Genomic DNA, 26,395 nt, shown 5'->3' on the forward strand with positions numbered 1-26,395 from the left:
TGAGAAACAGCTGCAATTCCTGGCCATGAGTGTTAAGCAACAGCTACTTACCCCTCCTTGCTGCGTATTGCACATGGTTTTTATTCTCCTGCCATGGCCTGTAGGAAGGGAACTGCCTGCTCACTGATCACGTAGGCTCTTCATCTGTCTTGGAGCACTCCTGTGATTTTCTTGCTTCAAGCAGGGCCTCCTGACACAGGCTGAGAAACAGTACCTTGGAGCAGTGGGAGGTTATGGCAATAAAGTGTTCCACCTCACTGTGTGTAATTGCCAAGGTGAGGACAGGAGACATTCTTCAGAAACCATTGGAATGTACATGGAGCTGCATCAAGGACTGTGGAAATCTATGGACTCTGTGCTCCTGATGAGATGTTGTGTCTGGTTTGTGTGTCTCTGCTTACAGTCTGTGATGCATTCCCATTGCATGTAGGTCCGTGCTGCATTGGGCAAGTTGGCTCAAAGGAACTTAGAGCGGATGCCAATGGAGCTTTTGGAGAAAGAGATCAAGACAGAGAGAGAAAAGGAAACGTCCTTGCAGCTGCCTCCACAGAGAGTTGACCCCGGGGATGCAGCTGCGGCAAGTAAGTGGTTGCTACACCTGTGGTCCTTTCTGATCACTTGCTTGCCCTCTGCACAGTGTTGCCCTCAGACTGGGGGGCTGTTACATTTGCATCTGAGTGGGAGTTTGCATAGGATGTGTTTCCGGTCCCCAAAGAAAAATGGAGAGGCATGAAGTGTCTTGCCCATGGCCTCACTGAGTCCGTAACAGAATATCAGCTTCCCACCTTCCCCTCTGAAGTCCTTCAGAGTGTAAAATTCTGTCTTGCAAAGTACACTGGGGCTTCAGACTCTCTCCTGGATAGCAGCCTCCAGGAAAAGTGGGTCCAAAAGAATGCTTTTCAACCAAGGTGCAACCTGGAAGAAACAAAATTCAACTCCTTCTAATGAAAACCCCAGAGACCCTTCTCCCACCACTCCCTGCTGAGGAGCTGGTGCTGTAGAGCTGTGCTGAAGCCCCGAGCCAGTGCTTCTGTTGTAGCCCCAGGAGCAAGCAGCGTTGCCGACTGAATCCGGGCTGAGGGGCTCTGACTGCAGTGCTGTGTGCGCTGCCCCAGGGCAGCAGCAGGGACCTCAGGAGGCAGCACTCAGCCCGAGGGCATCACGCAAGGTTATCTGCGCTTTCTTTTGGTAACTTCCCCAGCCAGCCTCTTAAACAGGAAAACAAAAGCAAAGCAATACTGGGGTTTCCTTGTTTCTTCGGGGAAGCATCACTGCAATTTGGTTTTAAACCAGAAGAGGGTAGATTTTGATTAGATATTAGGAAGAATTTCTTTATAATGAAGGGGATGAAACACTGGAAGAGTTTGCCCTGAGAAGCTGTTGTTGATCGATCCTTGAAGGTGTTCAAGGCCATGTTAGATGGGGCCCTGAGGAAGCTGCTCGTGCTGAAGATGTCCCTGCTCATGGGGGCTGGACTAGATGGTGGTTAAAGGTGCCTTCCCACATAAACTCTTCTAGGATTCTGTGATCACTTTCCCATGGTGCTGTGCCACTGTTATACTTGAAGTTCTTTGGGATAACAAAGAGATGTTACCCAGCTCCAGCAAGTTTTCTGGGCCTTTCCATTGCCACCCTCCACTTCCAAGCTCCTCTTTGGTCCCTGCAGGCTTTAGCCTACTGCCTGTCAATGGCACAGCTTCCAGTGTGCAGAGGAAACACCCTGGTAGTGCCTTGAAGAAGAAGGTCTTGAGGAAGCAGGACAACGTGCCCTTACTGTCCAAGAAGCCCATCATCCATGGAGACGGCAGCTTCCCACGCAACTCCTCAGGTAAGCCTGCTCCACAGCAGCTTTTTCCTGCACCGGTTTTCCTTGCACAAGGAGCGCAAACTGCCTCCTGATTCAGCCACCACAGCTGGGATCTTGGGTTCATAGCCTGTGCTGAGAATGAACAGCAAATCTACTCTTGAGTTACTCCAGCTCGGCAGTACTGGAGCAGTTGGTTCTTATTGATCCATTGGAAAGCTGAGCTGCATAAAGTAGTGGTAAAGACCTAAGCTCTGGCTTTTGCCCATCCTGATAGAGCAAACTACAGCACTGGTGCCAGGAGGCAGCTGTAACTGCAGGGATGAGCTCGGGGCAGTCTGGCAGGGTGTGCTCACTGTGCACCTACGAGTACCACCACGATCAATTGTCCACTCTCCATCTTGGCCCTCTGCCTGTGCTGCTGTCCGCCTCTGCAGCCAGCTTTCCTGCTCTCCCAGCAAGGGTTGTCTCTGCATGGCAGTCAGCCACTTGGTGCAGCCGTGCTGCTGCTGCTCCCAGAAGTGCCCAATGGCTTCTCGCCGCTGCCATCCCACGGCCTGCAATGCCAAGAGGGAACAAGCAGCGCCTCCTGTGTCACCCCACCCAAATACAGCGGCCTGTGTAGCAGGTGACAGCCAGGAGGGGCTGCCTGGTGCTCCCAGGCTGTTTGCTGCCCGCAGTGAATACACAGCACATAGTCCCTTGTGGCTCTTGCCTCTCCTGTGAGGGCAGCCTGCCTGTGCTATGATCCTGAGTAGGGTGAGAGAAGAAGAAGGGAGCTAGGAATGATACTTTGAGTGCTCTTTTCTAGTGATGCTACTTCCATGCTCACAATTGACCAGAACTAGCCTGACGTGGCTCCCCATTCCTATTGAATATAGATGTGTACATCCACATCCTTCTGCAGTGACACCACTGATGGCAGTGACAGGGGTACACCAGTGACAGCCAGATTAGCTCCCATCTGAATATTTTTGATGTTACACTTCCTCCATACTGTGTGAGAACATGCAGGGTAGCACAAAACTTCTACAGGTTCTAGAGCAGTTCATCTAGATTCTGTGCAATATTTAAACTCCATCATTTGAGACAGCTCAGATGTTTCCTTGTACACATTAGAAAACGACCTGTTGAGTGCATGACATGAAATTGATGATCAAGAGTCCTTTGGATGACAAGTGGGTTTCTTAAGAAATGCATTTATCATCTGAATTTTCTCATACCTTGTAAACTGACTATCAAGAGATTGTGTCTGCCAACAATTTGCATCTGTATTTACGTATTCTTATCATCAATTTGCATTTGGAAGGCTTTTTTATCAACCATCTGGGCTAGAGATTCCATTTTTCCACAAGAGAAAGCTTAGGCTTGCACAGTGTGCACACAAGTCCATTTGAGGACAAACAAATTTCACCTCAGCATCTTTCAAATACAGCCAGTGTGTACTTTATTGAAATAGTAAAGATTCATGATGCTTGGAAAGAACAAAATCCATGAACTACTCCCTTCCCAAGAGCAGGCTGAAATGTAAGTGCACTCAGCTGCCCTCTGTCTAGAATATTTGAAGCCAATGGGAACAGAGGCGCTGTGAGGTGTGAAGGGTCAGGTATCGCTGTTCCCTGGTAGCTGCTCTGAGGGGATTCAGCCGGGCCCAGCAGGACTCGCTTGTTCAGGCTCGGCTTGGTGCTGTCACGAGGCAGCTGCAGGTCTTTCCTCAGGGAGTTGCAGAGTGCCTCTGTCCTCAGGGCTCGGGGAAATCAGGGCGCTGAGACAGGAGAGGCAGCTGAGGGGTCCCTCGTGGGGAGCAAGTCCTGCTGGTGGGCACTGTCTCACAGGGAGTGGGAGCTCTGCGGCCTCAGGAACGTGCCGCTGGCTGTGGTACCTGTGGCACTTGGGAGCTGGCGCTGTGTGGGCAATTGTCAGGTTGAGCCAAGGAGCTGTGCCCAGCTGGGGGGGCTGGGAGAAAGCAAGGAGCCAGAGAGCAGGGAATTCTCTGAGCCAGTGCCAGTTTGTACCTCATGGAAGCCTGGCTGGGAGATGGGGCTGCAGGCCGCTCCATGGCGGGGTGCCTTGCCCGGGGCTGCAGCGCTCATGGCTGACCCTCTCCTTACAGTGACCCCGCAGACGGCCACTGGTGCCGAGCGCCGAGAGGAGCCGCTCCGTGGGAAGGGGCAGAAGGACGGAGCCTCTTTGGAGCCACAGCAGTCCTTGCTCGAGGCACTCTCCTTGCTCAGCAGCGATGACTGGTAAGAAAGGCCCCGTTCACTCTGTCTCCCTCTTAGCGTTAAGGTAGGTTAGGAGAGCATCTTGCTAGTGCCTCTGAGCCCCAACAGCACAGAGAGCCGAGGGGCACCAGTGAAACCACTCCAGAGCAGAGAGAGGATAAAGATTTGAGAGCAGCCTTTTCTTGGCCTTGGTCTGCAGCAGTGCTCCAGCTGCAGCAGGTCCGTGCTGTTTCCTCGCTTTGCCTGCTGCTCTGTGGGGCTGCAAAGGAAATCTTGAGGGAAGAGAGAAAGCTGTGGGACAAGATGATTTGCTGGCTGAAGCCAGAAGCAGGATGGCAGCAGTTTGGAGTGTAGAGATTTGGGTGCCTCGGGGCCCAGTGGGACTGAGTAAGATTTGTCTCTGGCCCCACTGCTGGCAGCAGTGGCAGGAGTCAGGGTCTGCCTGTGACCTTCCGCATGTGAGTCCCAGGAGCAGCTACAGGGAGTTCTTCTTTCTGAGAAATGCACTGAGTTGTGCTATAGAGTCACTCAGCCTGTCATTAGTCCTGAGGGGCTCATGGCAGAAGAGAAGGAAAAAGAAATAAAATCCTCTAGGAATCTTGCACTTTTGCAAGTCAACTGTTTCCTTCTCACTGCTTCATATGGGCCTGAGATGTTTTGTCAATACTCACAATGTGTCCCAAACTTAGACACTGACAGAAGGAGGCCTGTAGAGGCCCAGAGGTGATAACCCCACAAATGTTAGGTGATACTGGTTGTCTTTTTGATGTCTGGGTTATCATCTACTCACTGCTTCATTCACCCTGGGATAAGGACTCCATTCACCCTGGGATAAGCATGAAAAATCTGCCGCAATGCATCTCCTTGTGCAGTCGCCTTTGCTCTGCCCTGTCTCTTCTGCTTTCTCTTCCCCATTTCTGTTTGGTGCCCTGTGAGGTGCAGAGAGCTTCTGCAGCTGTGGGGGGGTCCGGGTGACACTCAGGGATGCCCGTGGCATCGGCCGCCAGCCCTGCGCTGCAGCCCCGATGCATCACGCACCTTCTTGTAGCTCAGGTCCTGCCCAAAGCAAGTGCTGAGAGAGGGAGTTGTTTGCACCTTGTAAATAACATGTTGCTGCTGTTTTAGGTAGGGGCTTTTGGGAAAAGCTAGACTTTCAGCTGTTCTTGCCCGGGTGTGGAATCTTCTGGGGCATCCTGCTGCTTTCTTGGGGAATGTGTGAGGTGGAGTGGAGTGGGTGACAGACAGGCCTAGATTGCAGAGTGGAAACTCAGCTACAGAGTGCCAGTGCAGACTCTCACTGCTGAACTGCCTGCTGGGGCTGGCAAAGAAGGAAAATGCCCCAGACACAGCCCAATGGGACTGTGTCTCAGGGACAGGTACAGGGAGGTGACAAGAAACAGCAGCATGGCACGGTCTCACAGCCTCCAGGAAGCACTGACATAGGGACTTCATGTGCCAGAGACTTCAGAAAGGCTGTCTTGTTAAACGGCCACAAATGAAGACTCTGAAAGCCCTCTATTTGCCTCTTGGATTTGTGTATGCTTTTGACAGCCACAGCAACCTGTGGCAGCAAGTTCCACGATTTCATCACGTACTGCTTGAAAAGCACCTCCCTTTGTTTGACTGAGCCGCCAGCCTGGTAAATTCAGAGGGTGCTGCCTAGTTCTTGGGTGGAGAGAAAGTCAATCTTTTTGGTACTTGCCTTTCAGGGAGCTGAAGGAGAAGGGACTCTTCAGCATCAAACACCTGGCTGAGTCCCACTCAGAAGTCCTTCTTTGTAGACTTCGTGAGGTTTGCTTGGCACTTACCAACGAGGTAAGAACATTGTTCTGAATCGTCCTCCGTGCTTCTTACACGGTGTGTAGAGTAGATATGTGCTTGTTCATCTCCCTGTGTGCTCAGGAACTGCCTTCATTTCTGTTTCTAGACCTTATCTTTCTCATGTCTGTCAGCTCTCTATAGGATCTGTGTGCACATGTAGCTCTATTTACTGGTAGGTCGGGCATCTGACACTCTCCTCTTGGAGCGAGCTGCCATTACAATGCAACGTGCAAATGCAGAAGCGGAGACACTAATTATGTTATTTGCTGCAGTCCAAATCTCTGCCCAAGCTGTAATTCAACACTGCCAATTAGTCTGTAGACTTGAGCCTGTGTTTTCTGTTTCCTGGCTGAGGGCTTCAACTGCTGCTGTTACTTTTTCAAACAGGAGCAAATGACTCTTTTGTCTTTATGACTTGTGCCTTTATGGCTTGAGAGCAGCCCTTGCTTTAATTTGTTTCTTTGTTTTTTGAATAAAAGGGCCTAAAACCAAAGCAGTGGACATTCCAGAAGAGTTAAGTAGAACACTTTAAGTGAAATAATATGTTTTAGGCCTGCAGGAAGCAGGCCTGAGGCATAGCTCAAGTAGGTGCCAGAGTTAAGTGCCTTTCTGTGCTTGTGCTCTTCTGCTCTGCCTGTGCTTTTGTGTTCCCCTGGACACAGCGGGAAGTGTTGTCATTTCCTGGGACTTTTGTCTAAGGCAACTGGTTTTCTTTTCAAGGTGATTCTTATGTTTCCCCGCATGACTTCCCCAGGTGACCAACCTTCGCTCAAAGGTGTCTTACTCTGCAATCGTCACTCTTGGAGAGCTCTTTGTGACCTTGCAGAAGGACATGGACTCGGAGGTGGATGAGGTTGCTCGGGTCCTTCTCCAGATGGTGTGGAACTCCCCAGAGTTTGTTCAGAAAGCAGCCAGTCACACCCTGGGAGTCATGGTGGAGCATGTGACTCCTGCACGAGCAATGACTGCTCTCATGGACAGTGGAGTCCAGTAGGTTCTTCTTCTCTTAGTGATATTCTTCACCTTCTATTGTGTGTGGGGGGGGAGAAGGGCTGAGAGAGAGAATGGGAACGGTGGGAGGGAAGGGTCCTGTATCCTGCATCTTCTGTGAACTCAGTGACTTGATTCTCCAATCAACCTCACTTCTTTCCTCTTGTCACCTATTTCTGCCCTCATGCAGCCCTTTAGTTGACAGAATCACAGAGCTGTAGAATATGCTGAGTTGGAAGGGGCCCATCAGGCTCATCGAGTCCAGCTCCTGCCCTTGCACAGAACAAACACGCCAAGGGTCACACCATGTGCCTGAGAGTGTTGTCCAAAGGCTTCCTGAACTTTCTCAGGCTTGGTGCTGTGACCAGTGCCCTGGGGAGCCTGTTCCAGTGCCCAGCCACCCTCTGGGTGAAAAACTTTTTCCTGATATCCAAGCTCAACCTCCCCTGACTCAGCTTGCTGCTGCTTCCTGGAGTTCTCCCAGTCTGTCCGAGTTGCCTAGATGTGGTGAATGGTGGGCAAGTGAAAGTGCCTGCAAAGGCTAAGGATAGAGCCCTGTGGTTTTGTGGGAAGAGGGACAATTGCAACTGCAGCTGTGAGCGCTCTTTGATATTTCACAGCCCTAACCACAGAGGCCTTGGGAAAAACCATGCATCCTCATTATGCCATTCACTTGAGAAGTAAGGAGGGTTCTTGCTGGGGCATGGAGCACATGGGGGAGAACGTGCTGGGTGTGGCACAGCCTGCACAGCAGGTGCAGCTCCTGCCAAGAGGAGTCTTGTAGGACTGTCCTGGCCTTAGAGGCCCACTTGCTATTCAAACTGATGTCTCATGTTAGCCTTGAGATGATGAATCATTGTACAGGCACCTTCACAGGCCGACTGCCATGGGACAGCTGAAGCAGGTGCTGCCTTAAGTGTTGGTGCTGGGCCTGATAGTCCCCAAGAGACACTGTCTAGAACAGGACAAGCTGGCTAAACTGACTGCCACCCTTTCCTCAGCTTTGGAAAAGGGGGAAACGTTCAGATGTATCTCTTGCCAAGCCTCACAGAAGAAACTGGCTGCATTGCAGAATATTCTGCAACTTCATGTCCCACAGCGTGTTTTCCCTGCATTTGTTTCTTTCCCAAGGTCTGCAGATTTGGGGGTAAATGGGTGCAAATATCCTCAATCCTGCTGCGGCTGTCTGTGTAGTGGCTGGCTCCTGATGGGTCAGCCTGGGTTGTCTTTAATTTCCCTCTTTCTCAGAGTGAATTTGGGGAAAGACGTTGAGTATCAGATAGTGCAGGGAGACTGAATTCCTCACTCTTGCTTGCAGGCAGTCCTTCTGTAGAGTGCTAACTTTGTGTTTCTCTGCGGACAGAACCTTCTACAGGTGTCCCAAGTGTCAGGGAGAACCCAGGCCTCCTTCCCCCAGCAATGACAGGGAGCATGCTCTGGCCAAGGCCTGCGCTGTGTCCCTCTGCTCCCTGTGCCCCAGTGTCCGCTCTCTTCTTCCCAGGAGCCGCCACGTCCAGGTGCGGAAGTGCGCGGCCCAACTCCTCCTGTCCTTGATGGAGAAAACTGGAGTCACGAAGCTCGCAGGAACGCCCAGGGCTGAGAGGCTGGCGCACGCGGCAGGGACGCTTGCTCAGGACTGTCACAAGGACACAAGGTAATGATCTTCATTTCACCTCCTAAAACAGGAAAACTGTTGGGTGTCTGGCTGTAAAGGGCAAAACCACAAAAGAGTGGAAGCTAAAGGAAATATCAAGTTCCCTCACTGTGTGGATGAGGTTCACAGAGTCACGGAATACGCTGAATTGGAAGGGACCCATCAGTGTCATCGAGTCCAGCTCCTGCCTGTGTGCAGGGCCCCCCAAGAGTCACTCCATGTGCCCGAGAGCATTGTCCAAAGGCTTCTTGAGCTCTGTCAGGCTTGGTGCTGTGACCACTGCCCTGGCTTGTCTGGGGAAATGACTGTGCTGGGGAACCTGAGGTTGTCCCGCAAGAGGGAGCATTGCCAACTTCCTGGGACTTGAATGATTCTTTCCTGAGATCAAAAGAGCCATCAGATGAGCCAGTCAAACAGTTTTGCTTGGCCTTAGGTGCACAAGACAAAGCCAAAATGTTGTCTAATGTTCATCACTGAAGGATCGCATACATCTATTTCTCATTAACTTAAGACTTTCCTAGAAATATTCCCGGGGTCTTTAGCCAATGTATTCAGTCTTTCTAAACCTCTTCTGCAGATTTCTATAATGCTCTTATCTGTGGCTGAATGACCTCCAAATTGCTTCCTGAAGAAAACTGTGGTTTCCTAGTGGCAAAATCAACCCAAACCACCCAAATCCCCTCACTTTGAGGATTCAATTCCCATTAATAGCTGCCAAGAACGCATGAGCAACTAGCTGTCCCTGTGCATACATATGGTATAGAATAATCAAAAGCAAGCATGAGGCATTTGGTCCTGGCTTCCCTGCCAGTTAAAGAAAGGCAAATTACTGTGCAATGGCAGCAAGACACTGCTAATAAGCTCTGACTCAAAGCAGAGGTGTTTTGCTTGTTCCCTGGGATCCTTCGATGCCACAGAAGCGCACCCACAGTTTCAGAGTGAGATTGTATTTTTCTGTTGCCCCACGTTCTCCTCTTGCCTCTTGTGTTCAGCTGACAGCACTGTGCAGTGACAAGTGGAGGTAAACCTCTCTCTTTGCTGAGTAGGTAATGCCTTCTCATGCAGGTATGGCAGCTGCTGAGTTTAAGGTATCAGCTTATTCTGTTAATGCTCCTCCTTTGTTTGTTCACCTTCTATTCTTTCTTTCCTTCTTTCTTTCTTTCTTTCTTTCTTTCTTTCTTGTTTTAGGCATTATGGACAGGAGATGGTGAAAATGATGCTGAATCACCAAAAATTTAAAAGGCTTTTGGAACAATCTCTTTCCACCCGTGACCTGGAAGATATTCTGACAAGAATGAAGAAGAAAGTAAGTGCTTGGTAGGAGAAATGTCTCCTTTGTGCAAGTATTGCCACTGCTGATATGAGATCAAACATACCTAATCTTATCTCATTCCTTTTCTGCCAAATCATTTTGCTCCTGGGAATGAACTGTTGATCCGTAGCCTGTTCATCTGCAGAGCACAAAGGAATTGATAATATTAGGGGAAAAGTGGGGTATTGGATATTTTGTATATTGGCCACAAACAGGGAAGGGAAAGAGGAGGAAATGTGTTTACATTTAAGCATAACCCCCCACCCCACTATCCCTACTCTGCCCCCAGTGACGCAATTAAGTGAGAACAGTGCTTCTGGAGATAACAGAGTCTTTGCAAAAGACACAGGAAGCAGTAGTGCCAAGAAAATTTCCAAATATTCAAAAGATGTCCCAGTCAATCCCAATTCCTACAATTACTATCTGTCTTCTGGGAATACTGCCCTGCTGTCATGCCCTGTGCAGCTGGAAGAAGCTTGGTGAATTCAGCAGCATCCAGAGGAAAATCATTTGTTTGCCTGGGTTATTTTTTTATTCTTTTTACCTACGTTATAGAAGGGAGTGTGCCTTTGTGCAGCACCAGGGAGAGTGAGTGTGGAACCAAATCAACTTCCAACACAATGGGCCAACCTCCAAAGAGTCCAAATTTTTCTGCAGCTTCCTTTAAGAGCATTAGTTCCCTACCAGTTTGCATTATTCCCATTTATGCTCAAGAGGAATGCATTTGGGATTTTAGACTGCTGCTCAGTATGGTAGCAGCCATAACCTGCCTTGGGCTATTGAAAACAAAGAGTTGGCATCACTGAACCTCTGGCCTGTTTCCTTCTGTAAGTTCGGAAAGGTTTGCCCAAGCCTTGGTAGCAGTGATCCTGGTTATAAGTTGTGTTTTAAACAGGTAATTTCCTATTTTACATTCTAAAGATCCATGGGGTTTCTTTATGCCTTTGTAGGGGATGGAAACGCAGAAGGATGAACACCCATCTGTCGAGAAGCCTGTGAAGAAGAGGAGCGATGGCTCGAAGAAGCCCCAGGCCACATTGCCTTCTAGTAAACGGTACTGAGCACTTTAGTTAGATGTGACAAAGCACGTGGCAAGCTTTACATGTCTCTTCCTCAGGAAAATCTTTCTGGTGGAGATGACCTGTGCCAGAGATTGTTTCCTTTCCCTACAAATGCTCTATCATAAAAAATGTCTCCTTCTGCATTACGCTGAACACAACTTCTCTGGAAGGGTTTCCACAAAAAATGGGCGACAAAAAGACACCCATTGGTTGCAGCTCAGAAGATCCAGTGCAGTGGCAAGGACAGTGCTGTGGAGGCTGTGAGAGGGCCATGTCTCCGCTGCCTCACTTGGGACAAGTAAATTCAAGCAGGGTTTTTTTCCTCTGAGAGCAGTCTTTTTCAGATAGGTGTTTTGATGAGAAGTCCCAGTCTAGAAGCAAGATGCCGTTCCCCAAAATAGCACTTCCCATGCATGTGGTTTGGCCTTCCTGAGTCATGGTTTTCTTACCCTCAGACAGTACCAAGATGAGTAGTAAGTAGCAAGCCAGTTCCTGAGCAACTTTGGTCAACAGGTGTCTCAATGTGGACGTTTTGTCTTGACATTCCTGTCCTTCATACTGTTTGCTTGATGGACAGCATGTTTGGTTTATTTCCCCCTGTGCTGCAATCAGCATTTGAGACAGGAATTTGGTCCTTGCTGTCTCTTCCTGCCAGTGGGAGAGCTACTTGTACCTGTTGTCCTCTGATAACAGAGGGGATTTATTTAGCTCTGTCATGCTCAGCGCTGGCAGGAGAGTGACCACATGCCTCAGTAGCGTAGTCAGGATCTTCCCATGCTCAAGAGAGTTGTTCCCAGTGGGTTTGTTAAGCTGTGGATCTAGTCTCTAGGGAAGCAATCATGTGAGCGTAGTGCTGGGATGTCTGGCTTCTGTTTTTATCCCTCTTACGGATTTTCTGGATCCTTCAGATATGCCCCTATCCATCTGTTCAGATGCATCTGAGCTACTTTTCCAGATTGTCATGCCTGCTGTAGAGACACTTCTCCAGAGGGATGAGTTTCCTTATTATAAGACGCACACCTCCCTCATGATGAGGCATTTAAACATGGAAGTAGCGTCTCTCTTTCTTCACAAAGCAGTGCGACATGTGTACCTGGGAAGCCGTCTGGAGATAAGTGAGATGCATCTCATCCTTGGTTTTCCTGAGTAAGCACTGGTGAGAATGTTGCTTGCAGATTGTCTCCTGTAATGATTGTGTAGCGGGTTTGGTTTGTAACCAGGCAGAAACACCAATTTAGTGTAGTGGTTTGGTCCAAAATACTCATTACTATTTACCTTCTGTGAGATAAGAATTAGGAGAAACGCAAAGCAGGCACCAAACTTGAAAGAATAGAAAGAAGTTTATTAACAGACCTAAAAGAAGAAAAACAAAGTCATACCACGCCTTCAGAACACTTCTCCTCCCCCCTGCCTTTCTCCCTTCTTGCAGTGATAATGTAAAAAGACAGCCCTTGAGATGTTCAGTCTGTTTACCACTTCCATAATAACCTTGTTCAGTCCATTTAGGAAGAGGAGTCTCTTGCCCATGCTATGAAAACATTATCGCAAGGAGCCAGCCACCCGGGTTGGTTCTCTGCTTGCATGTGAGTCCCTTCCCCCGTCTTGCAGCTTTTCCCACAACTGCTTTCGAGGGTCCACTCTTGAATTGCTGGGGTAAAATTTTAAGGTTGAGCCGTTCAGAAACAAAAGTTCTCTTCACCCATCTCTGGGAGTATTTCATTTCTAAGAATAGAGGCCCTTCTCCTTCCCTGGAAGCAAAGGGTCTTCCTCATCTTCCTCTTTAGAACTATCTCTGGGAGCATCTCTAGGACCTGAGGTTTTCTCCTTTTCCATTTGGAGCAAAAGTCCTCATCACTTCCATCTCTCCCTGTTCAAACTTCTCATGAAATTACAGCTGCGTCAGCATCTGCTTATCTCAGCGCAGGTGCTTTTGCTCACAAGTACAAGTTGAATGCTCCACCCCCCATGCCTTCATGAAATTACAGCAGGTACTCTGATCGATCATAGCTTCACAACAGAATTTCAGCTTTAAGCATCTCCTCTTTCACTTCCCTCCGGTTTTCAGCTCTTCATAGCACTAAAAGGGTTAATCTCACCTAGGCCTTGCAGCTGGAATGTGGCTTATCGCTGTTGGTCACATGACCTCTGCCAGACAGCCGTGCAGCTTTAGCTGAATCTTGGCAGCTCTGGAGAGGGGGAGCCGAGCCGCTCCGGCTGCCCACAGCCCTGCTGTGGGGGGGGTTCCGCGGGTGGAACAGGGCCCGTCGGCTCCAGGATGGCCGTGGCCCGACCCGGCCTGGCCTGAGCAGGGCCTGGGCCGGGCCCGCTGGCCCCCACACGGGGCCCGCAGCCACCTGTCCCAGCACCGGAAACAAGACAGAGAGAGTCTGCCTCGGGGTTTCCTGTTCTTAAGTGTGGATCACAGAGGCGGTCACAACTTTAAGTGGCTTAAAGAATTGTCCATATTCAAAGTGGCCAGCTGATAGGTTCTGTCAGGTCACAGAAGGAGCTGTAAGCACTCCTTTGCAAGGACATCACTTCCGGGACTATGCTTGCTAACCCATGACAGATTGTCATGAGGTCTCCTGTTGTTTTTCAGATCAGGATTTTCTAGCTTGAAATCACATCATTAGGAAACCTCTCCAAGATGTTCTGCTCACAATTAACTGAAGGTATGATCACCAACAGGTCCGCATTTGGTTTTATTCAACAGGGTGAAGTCTACCTCTGATGGACGCCTCCTACGCCGCCCAAAAGCCCAGGTCACGTTACCTCCGGCTGTGGAAGAAACGGAGTCGCTCCAGAAGCTGTACAATCTCCTGGAAGCCAAGGAGTTTAAGACACGGATGGAAGGAGTGGCACTCCTCCTAGACCTGTGCAAAAGCAGCCCCCAGCTCGTCTCCACTAACACTGTCCAAGTATGTAGGGTGTCTTCATTGTTCCTTTCCTTTAGCTCCTTTCCCAAGCCTGCAGCAGGAAAGTTAATTCAGTGTGTCTTGGCACTACATCCTGGCTGTGTGGGACAGGCTGGTGCCTCTTACCCTGAAATATTTAATTCAGGTCCACGCTTCAGGACAAGTTCTTTCGGTCCAGATGTATTTGTCTGGCAGGTGCCTATTGATGCTGTTCATCAGAGGAGGACAGAGTTTTCTGCTGGTGTAACTTCTGCTGTCTCCTACTCCCACTTGGGTTAAGTGAAGGGAATCCAGCCACTGAAAGCGTGGCAATTATTCTCTAGACAAAAAAATGGGTTTGGATGGGGAAGAGAAGTATCAGGCTGGGCAGGTTTAAACCAATTTTTTTTAAAAGGATACTTCTGTAAACTCCGACTTGTCTTGCACAGGCACAACTCTGGTTACTCGTTTCCATCGGCATCCCTAGTCCTCTTGGTAAAGACGGTGCTCACCATTCTTGGGGGGTCTTTTTTCTCTTTGGAAAAGGAGGGAAATGGCTAGGGACAGATCTCTTCCTTCTCGTCCCAGTAGCTGCTTTTTCCCTTTGTCCAGAAAATGGTGCCTGATAATGTGGCTGTCAAGGGACTGAACCTGCTCTAATGAGAGCGGTCCAGCACATTAAATTTCAGAAGTCTACCTGCTAGGTAGACAATTGGTCTGGATCCTGGAAGAGTTGATCAGAGCCCTGCACTTCTCCAGACACAGGTTCTGAGACAGATGGAACAAAACCTGGATCTCCTCCAGCCATAGTTTTGGCAAAATCGTAACTGTCCTCAGAACTTGAGACAACTGCGTAGAAAAAGGGGCATTGTAAATATCTGGTTCCATACTTTGAAAGCAAAGATACCATTTTGCATCAATAAATGGGATGAATTTAATGACTGAAATGTGGAGAGAAACACCATAGGAACTATTCTGTCCCCACCCAAAGCTCTTCAAAATATATGAAAATCTTTCAACCAGCATGAGGTTGCGCAACCATTCCAGTGAGCGGCCCACAGGAAAACAGGGAAATTGTGCAAGCAAGTGCTGACCTGACAGGAAGGATCACTTTCATCTTTTACATTGCTGAGTGCTCACTTCTGCGTCCCTTCCTCAAACAAGGACATTTTAATCCAGCTTTCATGTTGTTTGTTCTCTTCACAGATTTTTGATTATTTTGTCCCGAGACTTGGTGATACGCACAAGAAAGTGAAGCAGAAGGCGCTGGACGTGCTGGCTGAAATCGTAGGCATCCTGAAAGATGGCTTAAACCCGGTGATCATCTGTCTGGTTGAAGGAATAACAAACAACCTAAACTCAAAGGACCCCGGGGTTTATGCCGCAGCTGTGAAAGCGCTGGAAGAATCCATGGCTCACTTAGGTAAGGCTGAGCCCTGGCATGGACTCTCCTCAAGTGTGTCTCTGCCTCTGCGAGTCAAGAGAACGCTGAGTGCCTTGACAGCTGTTGTTGTCTGTGGAAACCTCCAGCTGACATCCACCAGAAGCTGTGCAGGTGCAGTCCTTACGCACCAGTCCCCCAGCAGGCTTGAATGTGCATCAGCATTTCCCAAAAGTCCCAGGAGCCCTTGGCTCTGTGCTGCTTGTCTGAAGAGGAAGTGCTGGACTACAGCTTTGCTGGAATTCAGGGCCAAAGGGATTTTTGGAGTTTGCCTGGGCCCCAGTTGACTTCCCAAATGAATAGCTTTGCTGTTGGCATGAAGGGACAGCGGCGCATCAGAACCTCTGCAGAGCAGCCTCCTGGAAGGCTCCACATCATAGGCATTAGCTTCATTAGGACAGCAGGATCAGTTCTTTACTGCATGCTTGCATGAAGATCATTTGGGACCTCCTTTTTGTATCTCATGCAGGAAAGGAGCTCTTAATAATACCCTGCTACTGAAACCCACACTGGGGTGTAGCTCTGTAGTGGTTCCCAATGAAGCAGATTGCCTGCTTTGTCACTGCCAGCCCTGTGACCCTGTGAGGGACCAAACTTCATCCCACACACGTTCTGTCTCCAGGAAAAGCTTGCCTTGGCTTATTAGAGTGGCAGGACTCGAGGCTTGCAGGCCAATGCAGGCAACAGTGTTTAAATTCAAACGAGACCCCCAAAACCGCAACAGATAGGCGCAAGAAAAACCAAAATACATACGCCGGTCAAGTATTGGGAAATCAGTTCATTTTCCAGTCTCTCTGCCAAGATCTGATTTCACAGATGTTACAGAACCCCACAGGCTACTGAGGCACTGAGCACTAATAGCTCTTGTATGAGTAACTTGGAGTCTTGTCCCTAGATCCACACAGGTAACCTGACAATTTAAAAACAGCTTATCCTTCAGGTGGGAACGGAGGTGTGCATTTTGGAGCCTTCTCACCCTTTTCCATAGGGGAGAGAGAAGATCACTTCTGCAAAGCTCTGGGATGCAAAACCTTTTCACTGCTTACGTGTGATTGAACTCTTGAGGTCCCTGATGTGAAATGTTTAACATAGCTCCTGGTACAGCAGACAACTTTGGATTTAAAATGTGAAAGGAGAGCTTTTCTTTTGGAATTTAAAATCCTCCCAAGTAGGCTGGAAGGAAAGAAGAAAAGGATTCAAAAATCGGCAGGAATTTCCTTTCTTTTGCAAAATGTAGTTGCCCCTGCCCTTTCCCTCCCCACTGTCCTTTCTCTTATGACCTCAGAAGAGAGAGCAGAAATGTGTGTTTCCCTTGTAGATAAAGTATCCCTGATGAAAGAGTTCAGCCACCGCAGGAGTGAACTGAAGGGCCAAGCTCTGCTGGATGTCACGGAGCATCTCTCAGGTATGGCCTCCCCTTCTAAGGCAAGAGGTCTTCCGAGGCAGAATTTACAGGGAATGCCAGTGAATAGACACTAGAGTGGCTCCTCCAAATCAGGAGGTGCTGAGCTTGTCCCTCCTGCCCAATACCCATGGAAGGTGTATTGGGCAGGTTTTCCCTGGCTGCTGCAGAGGTGTGCAGCATCTGAGATGGGGGCGGCACTCGGCCTCGGGGCTGAGCTCTCACTGGGGCATCTCAGAAGCTGCCTCCAGGAAAGGGAGGGGCTAAAAATTCCCAAGCTGGCTCCTCTCTTGGAAGCTCAGGGACAGCTCTGATCCTTTAGGGAAAATGGTGGCAAATGCTGTTTCAGGGGATCGGTTTGTTTTGTCCTCACAGAATTCTTGCTTTGCTCTTGGAAAGTTTTGAGGCGGAAGCCTGCAGTGCCTGGGGGTCACAGCTTAGGTCCAAACTCAGCACACATGTTAGAGGCACGGATTTTGTGCAAGGCAGCCTTTGGGGGCAGAGGGGCAGAAGCAGAGTGCTGAGGCTCCCTGCCTGTGCTGTGGAAGTGCCATTGGACTGAGCATTTCAGGGTGTGCAGTCAGGGTCTTCCTATGTCAGCGCTGCCCAAAATGCTCCAAATGCAGCTGATAATTGATTGCTCAGAGGAGCTTGCTATGTCAGCAATAGCCAAGGGATGGAAAAATGATAACCTCAATATATACTAGAGAAGACAGTGTATAGCCTTGCTTTATTTATAGCCTTGCTTTAGCGGGGTCTAAATCCACTGCTAATTAAGCCAGGTCACAAAAACGGAGTCATCCTTTTTATTAGAAATCTCTCAATTTCCTCTCTAAAGTGCCTTTCAAACCTTCAGCAGTGGGTTTAGACAACTTCTAAATGGAAATAAACAGCAATTTGACATTTTGGTCATTCATCATGCTGGAAACAGATTGTGGAATGATTTAGTAAAGGTGTGAAGTCTGCCACAGGTACAAGGCTCGGATCTGGAGAAATTAGTCCTGAGGGCTTGGTGGTTCTGTTTTGGGGATGTTCAGCTGCTTTGCCCATTTCTGGATCATGGGGCTCTCACTGTTATTTCACTGATCTTAGCCAGAGAGACTCCCAAAATCACAACTAGAGGTAGATCCTTGTTTGCATTAAGGCTGGTGGTTAAGAAGTTTGTGTCTCTCTTCCGGCAGCGCTTGTGGCATGGGTTTATCCCAGGAGCCCCGAAGTCGTCCAGCGCTACGCCCTGCCCGTGCTCTGGTCCTTCCTGGGGAACAAGGCGCTGCCTGTCCGAAGCGCCAATGTCCGCACTGTGGTCACCAAGCTTGCCTGCGCCCTCTACAAGGTGATGGGCGCCAAGCTGAGGAAGCATGCTGCCAGCCAGCCTCCGCATGTGCGGGAAAACCTCTCCGACATTTTGGGCTGGTGAAGGCTCAATGACCTGCAGGAAGATGACAAAGTGCTGAGTTGGACACCTCCGGACGTGACTTCTTAGCTGTGCCAAAAAGGACAGAATGCAAAGGAAGGGTGTGCACCTGCCCCCGCTCTCTCCACCCCCCTTCCTAGTCGTGGCATGGGGTGCCTGAAGCAACTTCCAATTGAGGACAAGGTGAAGGCTGAGCATGGCTCAGCCTCACAAAGAGGTAAGGCGGGAGCTGGGCCGCTCTCTGGCGGGAGGAAGGCTCTTGTGCCAGCCTAGAGAGCCTGGGCACATTGCCAGGGAACAGTTCTTCCCTGCATGTGCCCCCTACACTGAGCTGTGCTGCTCCCAGTGCCCCGTGGAGCTGTAGGGCTGCTCAGCTGTGGGGCCGGGAGAGGAGCAGGAGGGTGCGTGTGCAGCTGAGCCATTCCTGGAAAGCACAGGCCTCTGGGCTCCCTGCTGTCCCAGGGCAGCCCAGAGGCCAGGCTGTTCCTGTGCTGGCTCTGTGCAAGTGGGTCAGGGTGTCTCCCTGGTCTGCCTCAAGTGGCTGCTGGCAGGAGCATGTTTCCCTGTGCAGCTCTTTAGAAGTTTCCAGGGAATCTCTCACATGAAATACTGTAGCTTCAGAGGCTTTATGTTGGCATTGTGGCCTCTGTTATATTTTGTGTTTCCATTTTGCAGGACTGACTGGCTACACTCTTGCGAAGAAGTTTACCGTGGAATCTCCCTCTATGCTCCTTCCCTCCAAGCCATTGCCTCCCATCCAGAAGAGCTCTCCTTCTTCTAACACAAACAAAATAAGTAGCAGAGAGCAGGAGAATGGGAAAAATGTCACCGGCAATGATGATGACAGGAGAAAAAAGCAGGAGCTGAGTTCAGAGAGAAAAGGACATATGGTAAGGACACCAACCTAAGTCCTGTCTGGTGGATTTCCAGTTTATGTGCTGTAGGCAGAGCTTGGAGACCTTTTGCTGTGGTGTGAGGCCAGGGAAGCAGCTGAGCAAAGGGAGAGCTCAGCAGGACACTGCACTTCAGGCTGTCTTTGCAGTGGGTGTGTTGTGCAGGCTTCATGTCCTCAGCGGGTATCAATAGCAGGGGAGGTCTTTGAATGGTTTCTGGCTCTCTTGTGGCTCCTGCTCTGTCTTATGGCTGAGAAAACACCAACAGGCAGTCAGAGCAGCTGAAGTTGGCCAATCTTGTGAACCAATCCTTCTACATTTAGTAAACTACGGGTATGTGTGAACCATCTCTGTGTCTTGGTGGTGTTTTCTGTCAGCTGTGTCCGGTTTGGACGGAGAAAGGTGTTTGCTGGAACAGGCAGTCCTGCAAAGTCAGTTCCAGGTTGTGTCAGCTTTTGAGTTGTACAGCCATGCCCTTGTGCCCAGTTGTCTCTGATGCTATTTCTAGACTTCCTCAGCTTCTGGGCAGCTTTGTGCATTCTGGCATGGCTTTGTCCAGAGGGAAGGGATGGCAGGTGGCCATGGGGAGAGCAGCCCAGAGCCCACCCCCACGATTGCCTTTGCAGCAGGGCCAGGACCTGCAGTTGTTTTGGGTTTGCCGTGGGGTGCAGGAGGAGGCAGATGAACAACAGCTTTGGTAAACAGAATGTCCAACCCAAGGCTTGTGTACTTGATTCCAGCCTTGCTGAGAAAGAGCCCAGCGTATCCCTGAGAGGAACTGATCCTTCCACTGAAGTTTGAACAGGGCCTGATTTGGCTCTTTAGCTGTGCCAGGGACAATGGGATACTAAGGAAGGGTGTGCATCTGCCCCCGCTGCCTCCACCCTGCTTGCTGGACATGGCATGGGGGCCCTGGAGCAACTTGGGCAGGCAGAGGCCTTCCAGAGAGCAGCAGGGCAGGGAGCTCAGCAGAACTTCCTAAATGCCAGTGAGCCTGAGATGATGGATGTGTGGGAGCTGGAGAGCACCGAGCATGCCCAGAGCTCAGCAGCATCGGGGCTCAAAGGCTGCTGGGGAACTGTACAAGGGAAGGGAAGCAGCAGCAGAAATGAGGGGCTTGAGAAAAGCAGGTTTGGACATCCTGCAGGATGGCTTTGTGGGGACTTGGCTGGAGATCAGCACTGGCTGTTAGGTGCTTTAGGGACAGGGAGAGAATAGGGATCCAAGGCCATTCCCATACGATCCAAAAGGCCAGTGGAGGCAGTGGCACCGCAGAACATCTTGGTGCCAAACATGTGGATGCCATCTGGGAATGTAGCCACATTTCCAGAGAAGTGAGCACAGGGATAGCGGTGGCAAATGTGGGACATGATCTCTCCCTGACCACTTCCCTTTCCATTCCCTGTCCTAGACCAAGTTGCTCCATCAGTTTGACATCTCTGCCAGGTCTCAGCTAAGAGCATGGCTAAATGTCTTCAGGCATGAATGGGGGCGAGGCTGGATGCTTGATCTGAGTCTTCTGCTCTTTCCAGGCTGCCTTGATCCCGGTGCATTCCAGAGGTGGGGATATGAAGAAGGGATCATTGGGACCACCTTTGATCCCCCCAATACGCAAGGCAGTGAGTCCCCCTGTGAGCAGTGCGGCAGCGTCTGTCCCAAGCTCTCCGCAGCTGGATTTCCAGGAGTCCCAGGAGATGAGGTAAGCCAAGGTGTCTGCTGCTCCGGTGTGCTGTTCGCCTCGCTCTTCCCGTCTCGTGAGGTTATTTTCCACAGTCATCTCTCCCTTGTATTTAGGCAAACCTCAGTGTATTCCCCATTTTGCCCATCTGTGGTGATCCAGCACAATGGCAAAGCCAACACCATATGCCCTAAGAGCAAAGGTGGTTGTGGGGAAGAGGAGGCAGGGCTTAAGAGCACCTCAGAACAGGTCCTCTGCTGGACTTGGCTACTGATTCCCTCTGTGGTGTTTGTGCTGTCATTTGGGAACTGTATTGCATGGATCTGGATACTGTGGTTCTTTGAATACTGTGATCCTTGCCTGTCAACTTCTGCAGCCATGAGGATATGTCAGGGCAAATATTGGCTACTGAGGAGGTGTCTGCAAATTCAGGTGCTGCTCCTGTAAATGTCAGGTGTGACTTCTCTGTGCCTGGGCCTCCACCGTGAAACCAGAGCCCAGATAAAACTTGGGGTACAGATGTATCATCTGATCGATGTTTAGTATTTCGATCTGGGCTTAAGATCAAAGAGGGCAAGGTGCTAGAGAAGAGTTATAGGACTGTACCTGATGCAAAGACATTGGCTTGGATACATGTGTGAGAAAATGTAGCTGTCAAGCTTATCCTAGTGACAAGGATAAAGCAGGAGTCCCAGAAGTATCATTCCAATTGAAAAGCGTCCGTAGGGCTTTTAAAGTGCAATCGGAATATCCTTACCTAGCAGCTGAGTTGGAAAAGGCCTTTTTGTCCTTGAAAGAGCAAGGAGGTGTACTGTCATTCTCAGGAGAGAGCAGTGCTATGACCCCATGTAGCCCGAGACTGTCACCAGTGTAAGGCATGAGCAGGCAAAGTCAAGCTTGGGCAGGAGAACAAAAGTAGCTGCCCTCCATACAGACTTGTGTCTCAGCTCAGCAGCTCTTGCTGCTTCACAGAGGCTGTAGGAGCCACTTGGCTGCAAAAGGAGAGAACTGGGCAGGTCTGATGCAAGTTGAAGAATGACTGCTGTGTTTCAGCCGGAGCTTGGCAAGCTCTGTGGGACTCCAGCACCTGAAAGCTTAAGGACAATTCCTCAGCTTTGCATCGTGTTGGGTTTATGTGTTGCATTTCCTCCTTCATCAGGGGGACCATGCTAAGAAGGTTTGCCTCCTTTGATGCTACACACATTCCATGCCCTTCTCTTTCTACCTGCTCATATGTTCTTTTGTCCTCCCTTTTCTCAAGGCCAAGATCCAGCGGAAGAAGCAAAGAGAAGAACTCTGAACATGCAAGTAGGTACAGGGCATGTCTGTCCTAAAATGACCATTGGAATGCTGACCCAGGGGTGGCATTGTGGCAGTTTGGTTGAAAACCATCCTGGTTTAAATGTCTTCAAATTCCTTTCAATTCCTTGATGGGCTCAGTGGATTCTCCCAGAGCCTGGTCACTGGGAGTGTGCTCCGGTGGTGCAGTGAAAATTACTCCAGGAGCTGCACTGGTACCTTGGGGCTCGGGAAATGCGCCACAGGAAAAGAAAACATTCCTCTCCATCCTGCACATGCCTTTCATCTCCCTGCACCCTTTCTAAGGTCATAATTAGTAGAGAAAAAAAGACATTTAGCATGAAAGGAGAAATGTTCCCACTCCTTCCTCCTGCCTTTGAAGGAAGAAGGAGAACACCTTCCCTTGGGGCAGTTTCTGCGCTGAACCCTTTGAGATCTGAAGGAGATTCATGGACATTGCCTGGTTTTGCATGGGGAGAAATAGGGAAACCTCCTTAGACAGAAAGGCCTTGTGAATGTTCCAGTTAAGGGGAAGGAGACTTCCAAATGGATGCAGCCTATGCAGGATCAGAGTTTGTCATCCTCTGACAGCACAAGCCTAAAGCCACCTATGGCAGGTTCACGATGGCAAATCTCTTCCCCGACTCTCTCTGCCCATGTCAGTATTGCAGGCTGAGGCTGGGGGAGGAGATGCCTTCTGCCTTGTCCCCCGTCCCTGCCTTGCCTGATCCCTGACAAGAAGAGTTGTGCCAGACCAAATGAGGTGTCTGGTGCATGTGTGTCAGTCCCTGCTTTCAAGTTCAAAGCCTCAATGCCAGGGTTGTTGTTCCTTTGCCATCTCTGGGCATGGAATGATAGGAGAGATGAGATTTGAAGAAACAATTTTGCTGATGCAGAAAAACGATTTATCATTGATGGAGGCCTGTACAGAATGATTAGTTCTCTGAGTTTCAAAAGCTCCGTTGGAGAGCATTTCAGATTAACCTGCACCATGCCGTTTCCATTAAGAAAATTTTGAATTGTCAGGATTAGCGAAGATCAGAAATGTTTTGAGGCAGGTCATGTTTATGTTGGGTTTGGGTGTCTCTGCAGGAAGGAAAGCAGGGAATAAACTCCTGGAGCAACAAAGCAGAGAAAGCTGGGGCGTTTGCATGAACAATGTGTTCCCTACAGATATGGGCTGCTTGAATAGTGGGGACATGTAATGGGGATTGCAAATCTTCTTTTGCTTCTAACACGTGGTGCCATTGTTTGTGTCCCAGCACTGCCTTTGTTGTAAAGAGAAATAAAAACCACCAAGAAAACCCAACCAAGAACTGAGGGGGAGTTACAGAAACAAAGGCCTTGAAAACTGGCTTTGGAAAGCAATTACTTCCTAGGTGGAATTGTCAAATTCTAGAGACCCCTGTGGGTTGCCAACTGTTTGGAAGGAAAGGGATCCCCAAGTAGTGGATGAGCCATGAGCAGCACAGAAGCAAAGTAGTGGAACCTCTCTCTCCTGTCCTGCCAGCTCCATACAGTTCAGAGCAATTATAGTGATGCTAGTTTCATGAAAAATAAAAACAAAGTGATCTTCTCAATAATAAATAACCCCTCGAGTGCCTCACCCATTAGTTGTGGTGATTGTAAAGGTGGGAGTTCAACTAACTCACTTCTTCCCTTGTACCTGATCTACAGCTTCTTCTGAGTCTACAACAAAAACCCAGAGGAAGAAGGGAAAGAGTTCATGGTGTGTGATAGGACCTGGGATGCCTCTGTTCCCAAGGGAACTGGCTGAACTTTTTGGCTTGGAGACGGATGCGCGGAAGCCCGGCCTTGGCAGTGCAGGTCTCCGCTCGCAGCCTGCTCAGGGGGCCTTGGCCCAGGAGCCCCGGCAGGGGCAGCTGAGCAGCGCTGCCCCCGGGGTCACTGCCAGGGAGCACAAGGTGAAGGCTGAGCATGGCTCAGCCTCACAAAGAGGTAAGGCGGGAGCTGGACCGCTCTCTGGCGGGAGGAAGGCTCTTGTGCCAGCCTAGAGAGCCTGGGCACATTGCCAGGGAACAGTTCTGCCCTGCATGTGCCCCCTGCACTGAGCTGTGCTGCTCCCAGTGCCCCGTGGAGCTGTAGGGCTGCTCAGCTGTGGGGCCAGGAGAGGAGCAGGAGGGTGCGTGTGCAGCTGAGCCATTCCTGGAAAGCACAGGCCTCTGGGCTCCCTGCTGTCCCAGGGCAGCCCAGAGGCCAGGCTGTTCCTGTGCTGGCTCTGTGCAAGTGGGTCAGGGTGTCTCCCTGGCCTGCCTCAAGTGGCTGCTGGCAGGAGAGTGTTTCCCTGTGCAGCTCTTTAGAAGTTTCCAGGGAATCTCTCACATGAAATACTGTAGCTTCTGATGCTTTATGTTGTCATTGTGGCCTCTATTATATTTTGTGTCTCCACTTTGCACTTGGGACTGACTGCACTGGTCCCAAGGAGGTTACCCTGGAGTCAGTAGTTTCCCAGTCAACTTCTCAGATGCTCTTACCTTCCAAGGCCTTGCCCCCAATCCAGAATAGCCCTCCTTCCTCAAAGCCCATATCTAACTCTTTTTTATTATTAAGCTGACCATTTTGCAGGGCAAAAAATCCAGATTTAAGACATTGGTTTTTTGCTACTTTGCTGCCACGTGATTTAATCCTCTGTGAAGCCATGTAAAGAGTGATTCATCCTCTGAGTTTTAAGGGCTCTGTTGGAGAGTGTTTCAGAATGAGCTACATTGTTCCACTTCCATTAGGAAAATCAGCCTTTAGTCAGACTGGCCTGAAAGTGGCCCAATCTCACACAGTTTAGAATGAAAATCCTCGGGGAAAGCAAATTATCCAGTTTCAAGAACACAATTCACGTTTTGCTAACACTCCTGCAATCCTAAGCTTTTCTTTTCATGTCCTCTAAAATATTGCCACAAAGAGAAGAAAATATTGATCTAAATGCTTACGGGTATTAGAACCCGGGAGTTCTTTTAGGAACCAGGGAGAAGATGTTTACTAAAATCAGCATGAATTAGGGCAGATAAGAATCTCTGTCAAGAGCAAGCTCCGTCTCTGCCCTTCTCTATCAAACACAGCAGCTCTCCAGCATCCAGGGCTGAGGCCTCCATCATGCAGGAGGTTTCATTCTGCTGGCCACAGAGCAATGCCATGTCTGCTGCCAGTGCACTGTGGCAGTAGCCCATCCATTGGGAGAGGTTCTAGGCATATGTAGCTTGCTGCTCTCAGACACAATCTCTGGGTCTTATCAGAGCTCTGCAATCTGGAAGCTGTCTTGCCTGTTGCCCAGCAAGGCGCTGTTGGGGGCTTGAAGTGTGCCAGAGATTTACAGGAACCTTTGCTTCCATTAACAGGCCTCCCAGTGAGCCAGGCCAAGGAGACGGATCACCCCACCAGTGCTGGCCTTACGAGTGCCGAAGCCCTGAAGGATGGCTTTGGAAAGGTGAGGGATAAGGACAGGGATGAGCAGACTTCCTTTCCAGTGACTGTTTAGTGCTAGGCCCAAACTGTCCCTGAAAATCATAATCTTCCACTCTTGGGGGGTGGGGATTCTCTTGGGAATATATTTGACAGCTACAGAGCAATTGCTTGGCTATTTCCAGTGGTGGCAAGGTCACTGGTTTGGAGATGGTGCTAAGGTCATGCCAGAAGCATTCTTTATGTGCAAAGGCCCTTGTAGAGAAGTTCTGAATGGCAGAGCAAGCTACACATCAGTGAATGTGGGCAAAGTGCATCCTGGGAAGCACAGAAGCAAGGATTCTAATGCTCAATGTAAGCAAGGGTGCAAAATAAAATGGGAGAGTTTGATTTTTCCTGGTTACCTTTCTTTCTGTATCTCACAGCCCTCTCATTCTCAATTTTTCCATGCATTACCATCAATGTTTCTGCAACTTGTTTTCACGTGACTCCTCTTTTTGGCCTCACGGTCTCCGAGAGCAGCTGAGTCCTTCAGTAGCCAGAAGTGAGAAACAGCTGCAATTCCTGGCCATGAGTGTTAAGCAACAGCTACTTACCCCTCCTTGCTGCGTATTGCACATGGTTTTTATTCTCCTGCCATGGCCTGTAGGAAGGGAACTGCCTGCTCACTGATCACGTAGGCTCTTCATCTGTCTTGGAGCACTCCTGTGATTTTCTTGCTTCAAGCAGGGCCTCCTGACACAGGCTGAGAAACAGTACCTTGGAGCAGTGGGAGGTTATGGCAATAAAGCGTTCCACCTCACTGTGTGTAATTGCCAAGGTGAGGACAGGAGACATTCTTCAGAAACCATTGGAATGTACATGGAGCTGCATCAAGGACTGTGGAACTCTATGGACTCTGTGCTCCTGATGAGATGTTGTGTCTGGTTTGTGTGTCTCTGCTTACAGTCTGTGATGCATTCCCATTGCATGTAGGTCCGTGCTGCATTGGGCAAGTTGGCTCAAAGGAACTTAGAGCGGATGCCAATGGAGCTTTTGGAGAAAGAGATCAAGACAGAGAGAGAAAAGGAAACGTCCTTGCAGCTGCCTCCAC

At 49.7% G+C, this 26,395-nt stretch overlaps 1 protein-coding gene and 3 long non-coding RNA genes across 5 annotated transcripts; all 4 read left to right on the forward strand.

Annotated features, from left to right (window-relative positions):
• Positions 1-1,668: 1,668 nt before the first annotated feature.
• Positions 1,669-6,645, forward strand: LOC125322356. The gene is made up of 4 exons (XR_007201963.1): positions 1,669-1,828; positions 3,918-4,050; positions 5,739-5,844; positions 6,605-6,645. It is a non-coding gene; the product is annotated as an uncharacterized LOC125322356 (long non-coding RNA).
• A 153-nt stretch (positions 6,646-6,798) lies between these two features.
• On the forward strand, positions 6,799-9,722 carry LOC125322548. Its single transcript, XR_007202069.1, has 3 exons — positions 6,799-6,840; positions 8,342-8,494; positions 9,683-9,722. It is a non-coding gene; the product is annotated as an uncharacterized LOC125322548 (long non-coding RNA).
• A 46-nt stretch (positions 9,723-9,768) lies between these two features.
• Positions 9,769-18,166, forward strand: LOC125323467 (TOG array regulator of axonemal microtubules protein 2-like). 2 transcript variants are annotated; one of them, XM_048298449.1, is made up of 5 exons: positions 9,769-9,800; positions 10,757-10,860; positions 13,581-13,785; positions 14,968-15,184; positions 17,786-18,166. In XM_048298449.1, the coding sequence occupies exons 1-5, from the start codon at positions 9,789-9,791 to the stop codon at positions 18,019-18,021; spliced, it is 774 nt and encodes a 257-aa protein (XP_048154406.1). In that variant the 5' UTR covers positions 9,769-9,788; the 3' UTR covers positions 18,022-18,166. The 2 variants fall into 2 exon arrangements, with proteins under 2 accessions (XP_048154406.1, XP_048154404.1); XM_048298447.1 differs by lacking the exon at positions 17,786-18,166 and having other exon boundaries at positions 14,968-15,559.
• Positions 18,167-23,815: 5,649 nt separating this feature from the next.
• Positions 23,816-26,386, forward strand: LOC125323925. The gene is made up of 3 exons (XR_007202708.1): positions 23,816-23,847; positions 25,239-25,327; positions 26,278-26,386. It is a non-coding gene; the product is annotated as an uncharacterized LOC125323925 (long non-coding RNA).
• Positions 26,387-26,395: the final 9 nt, after the last annotated feature.

This window comes from Corvus hawaiiensis, chromosome 3 (genome assembly GCF_020740725.1).
Source record: "Corvus hawaiiensis isolate bCorHaw1 chromosome 3, bCorHaw1.pri.cur, whole genome shotgun sequence".
NCBI classification, from domain to species: domain Eukaryota; kingdom Metazoa; phylum Chordata; class Aves; order Passeriformes; family Corvidae; genus Corvus; species Corvus hawaiiensis.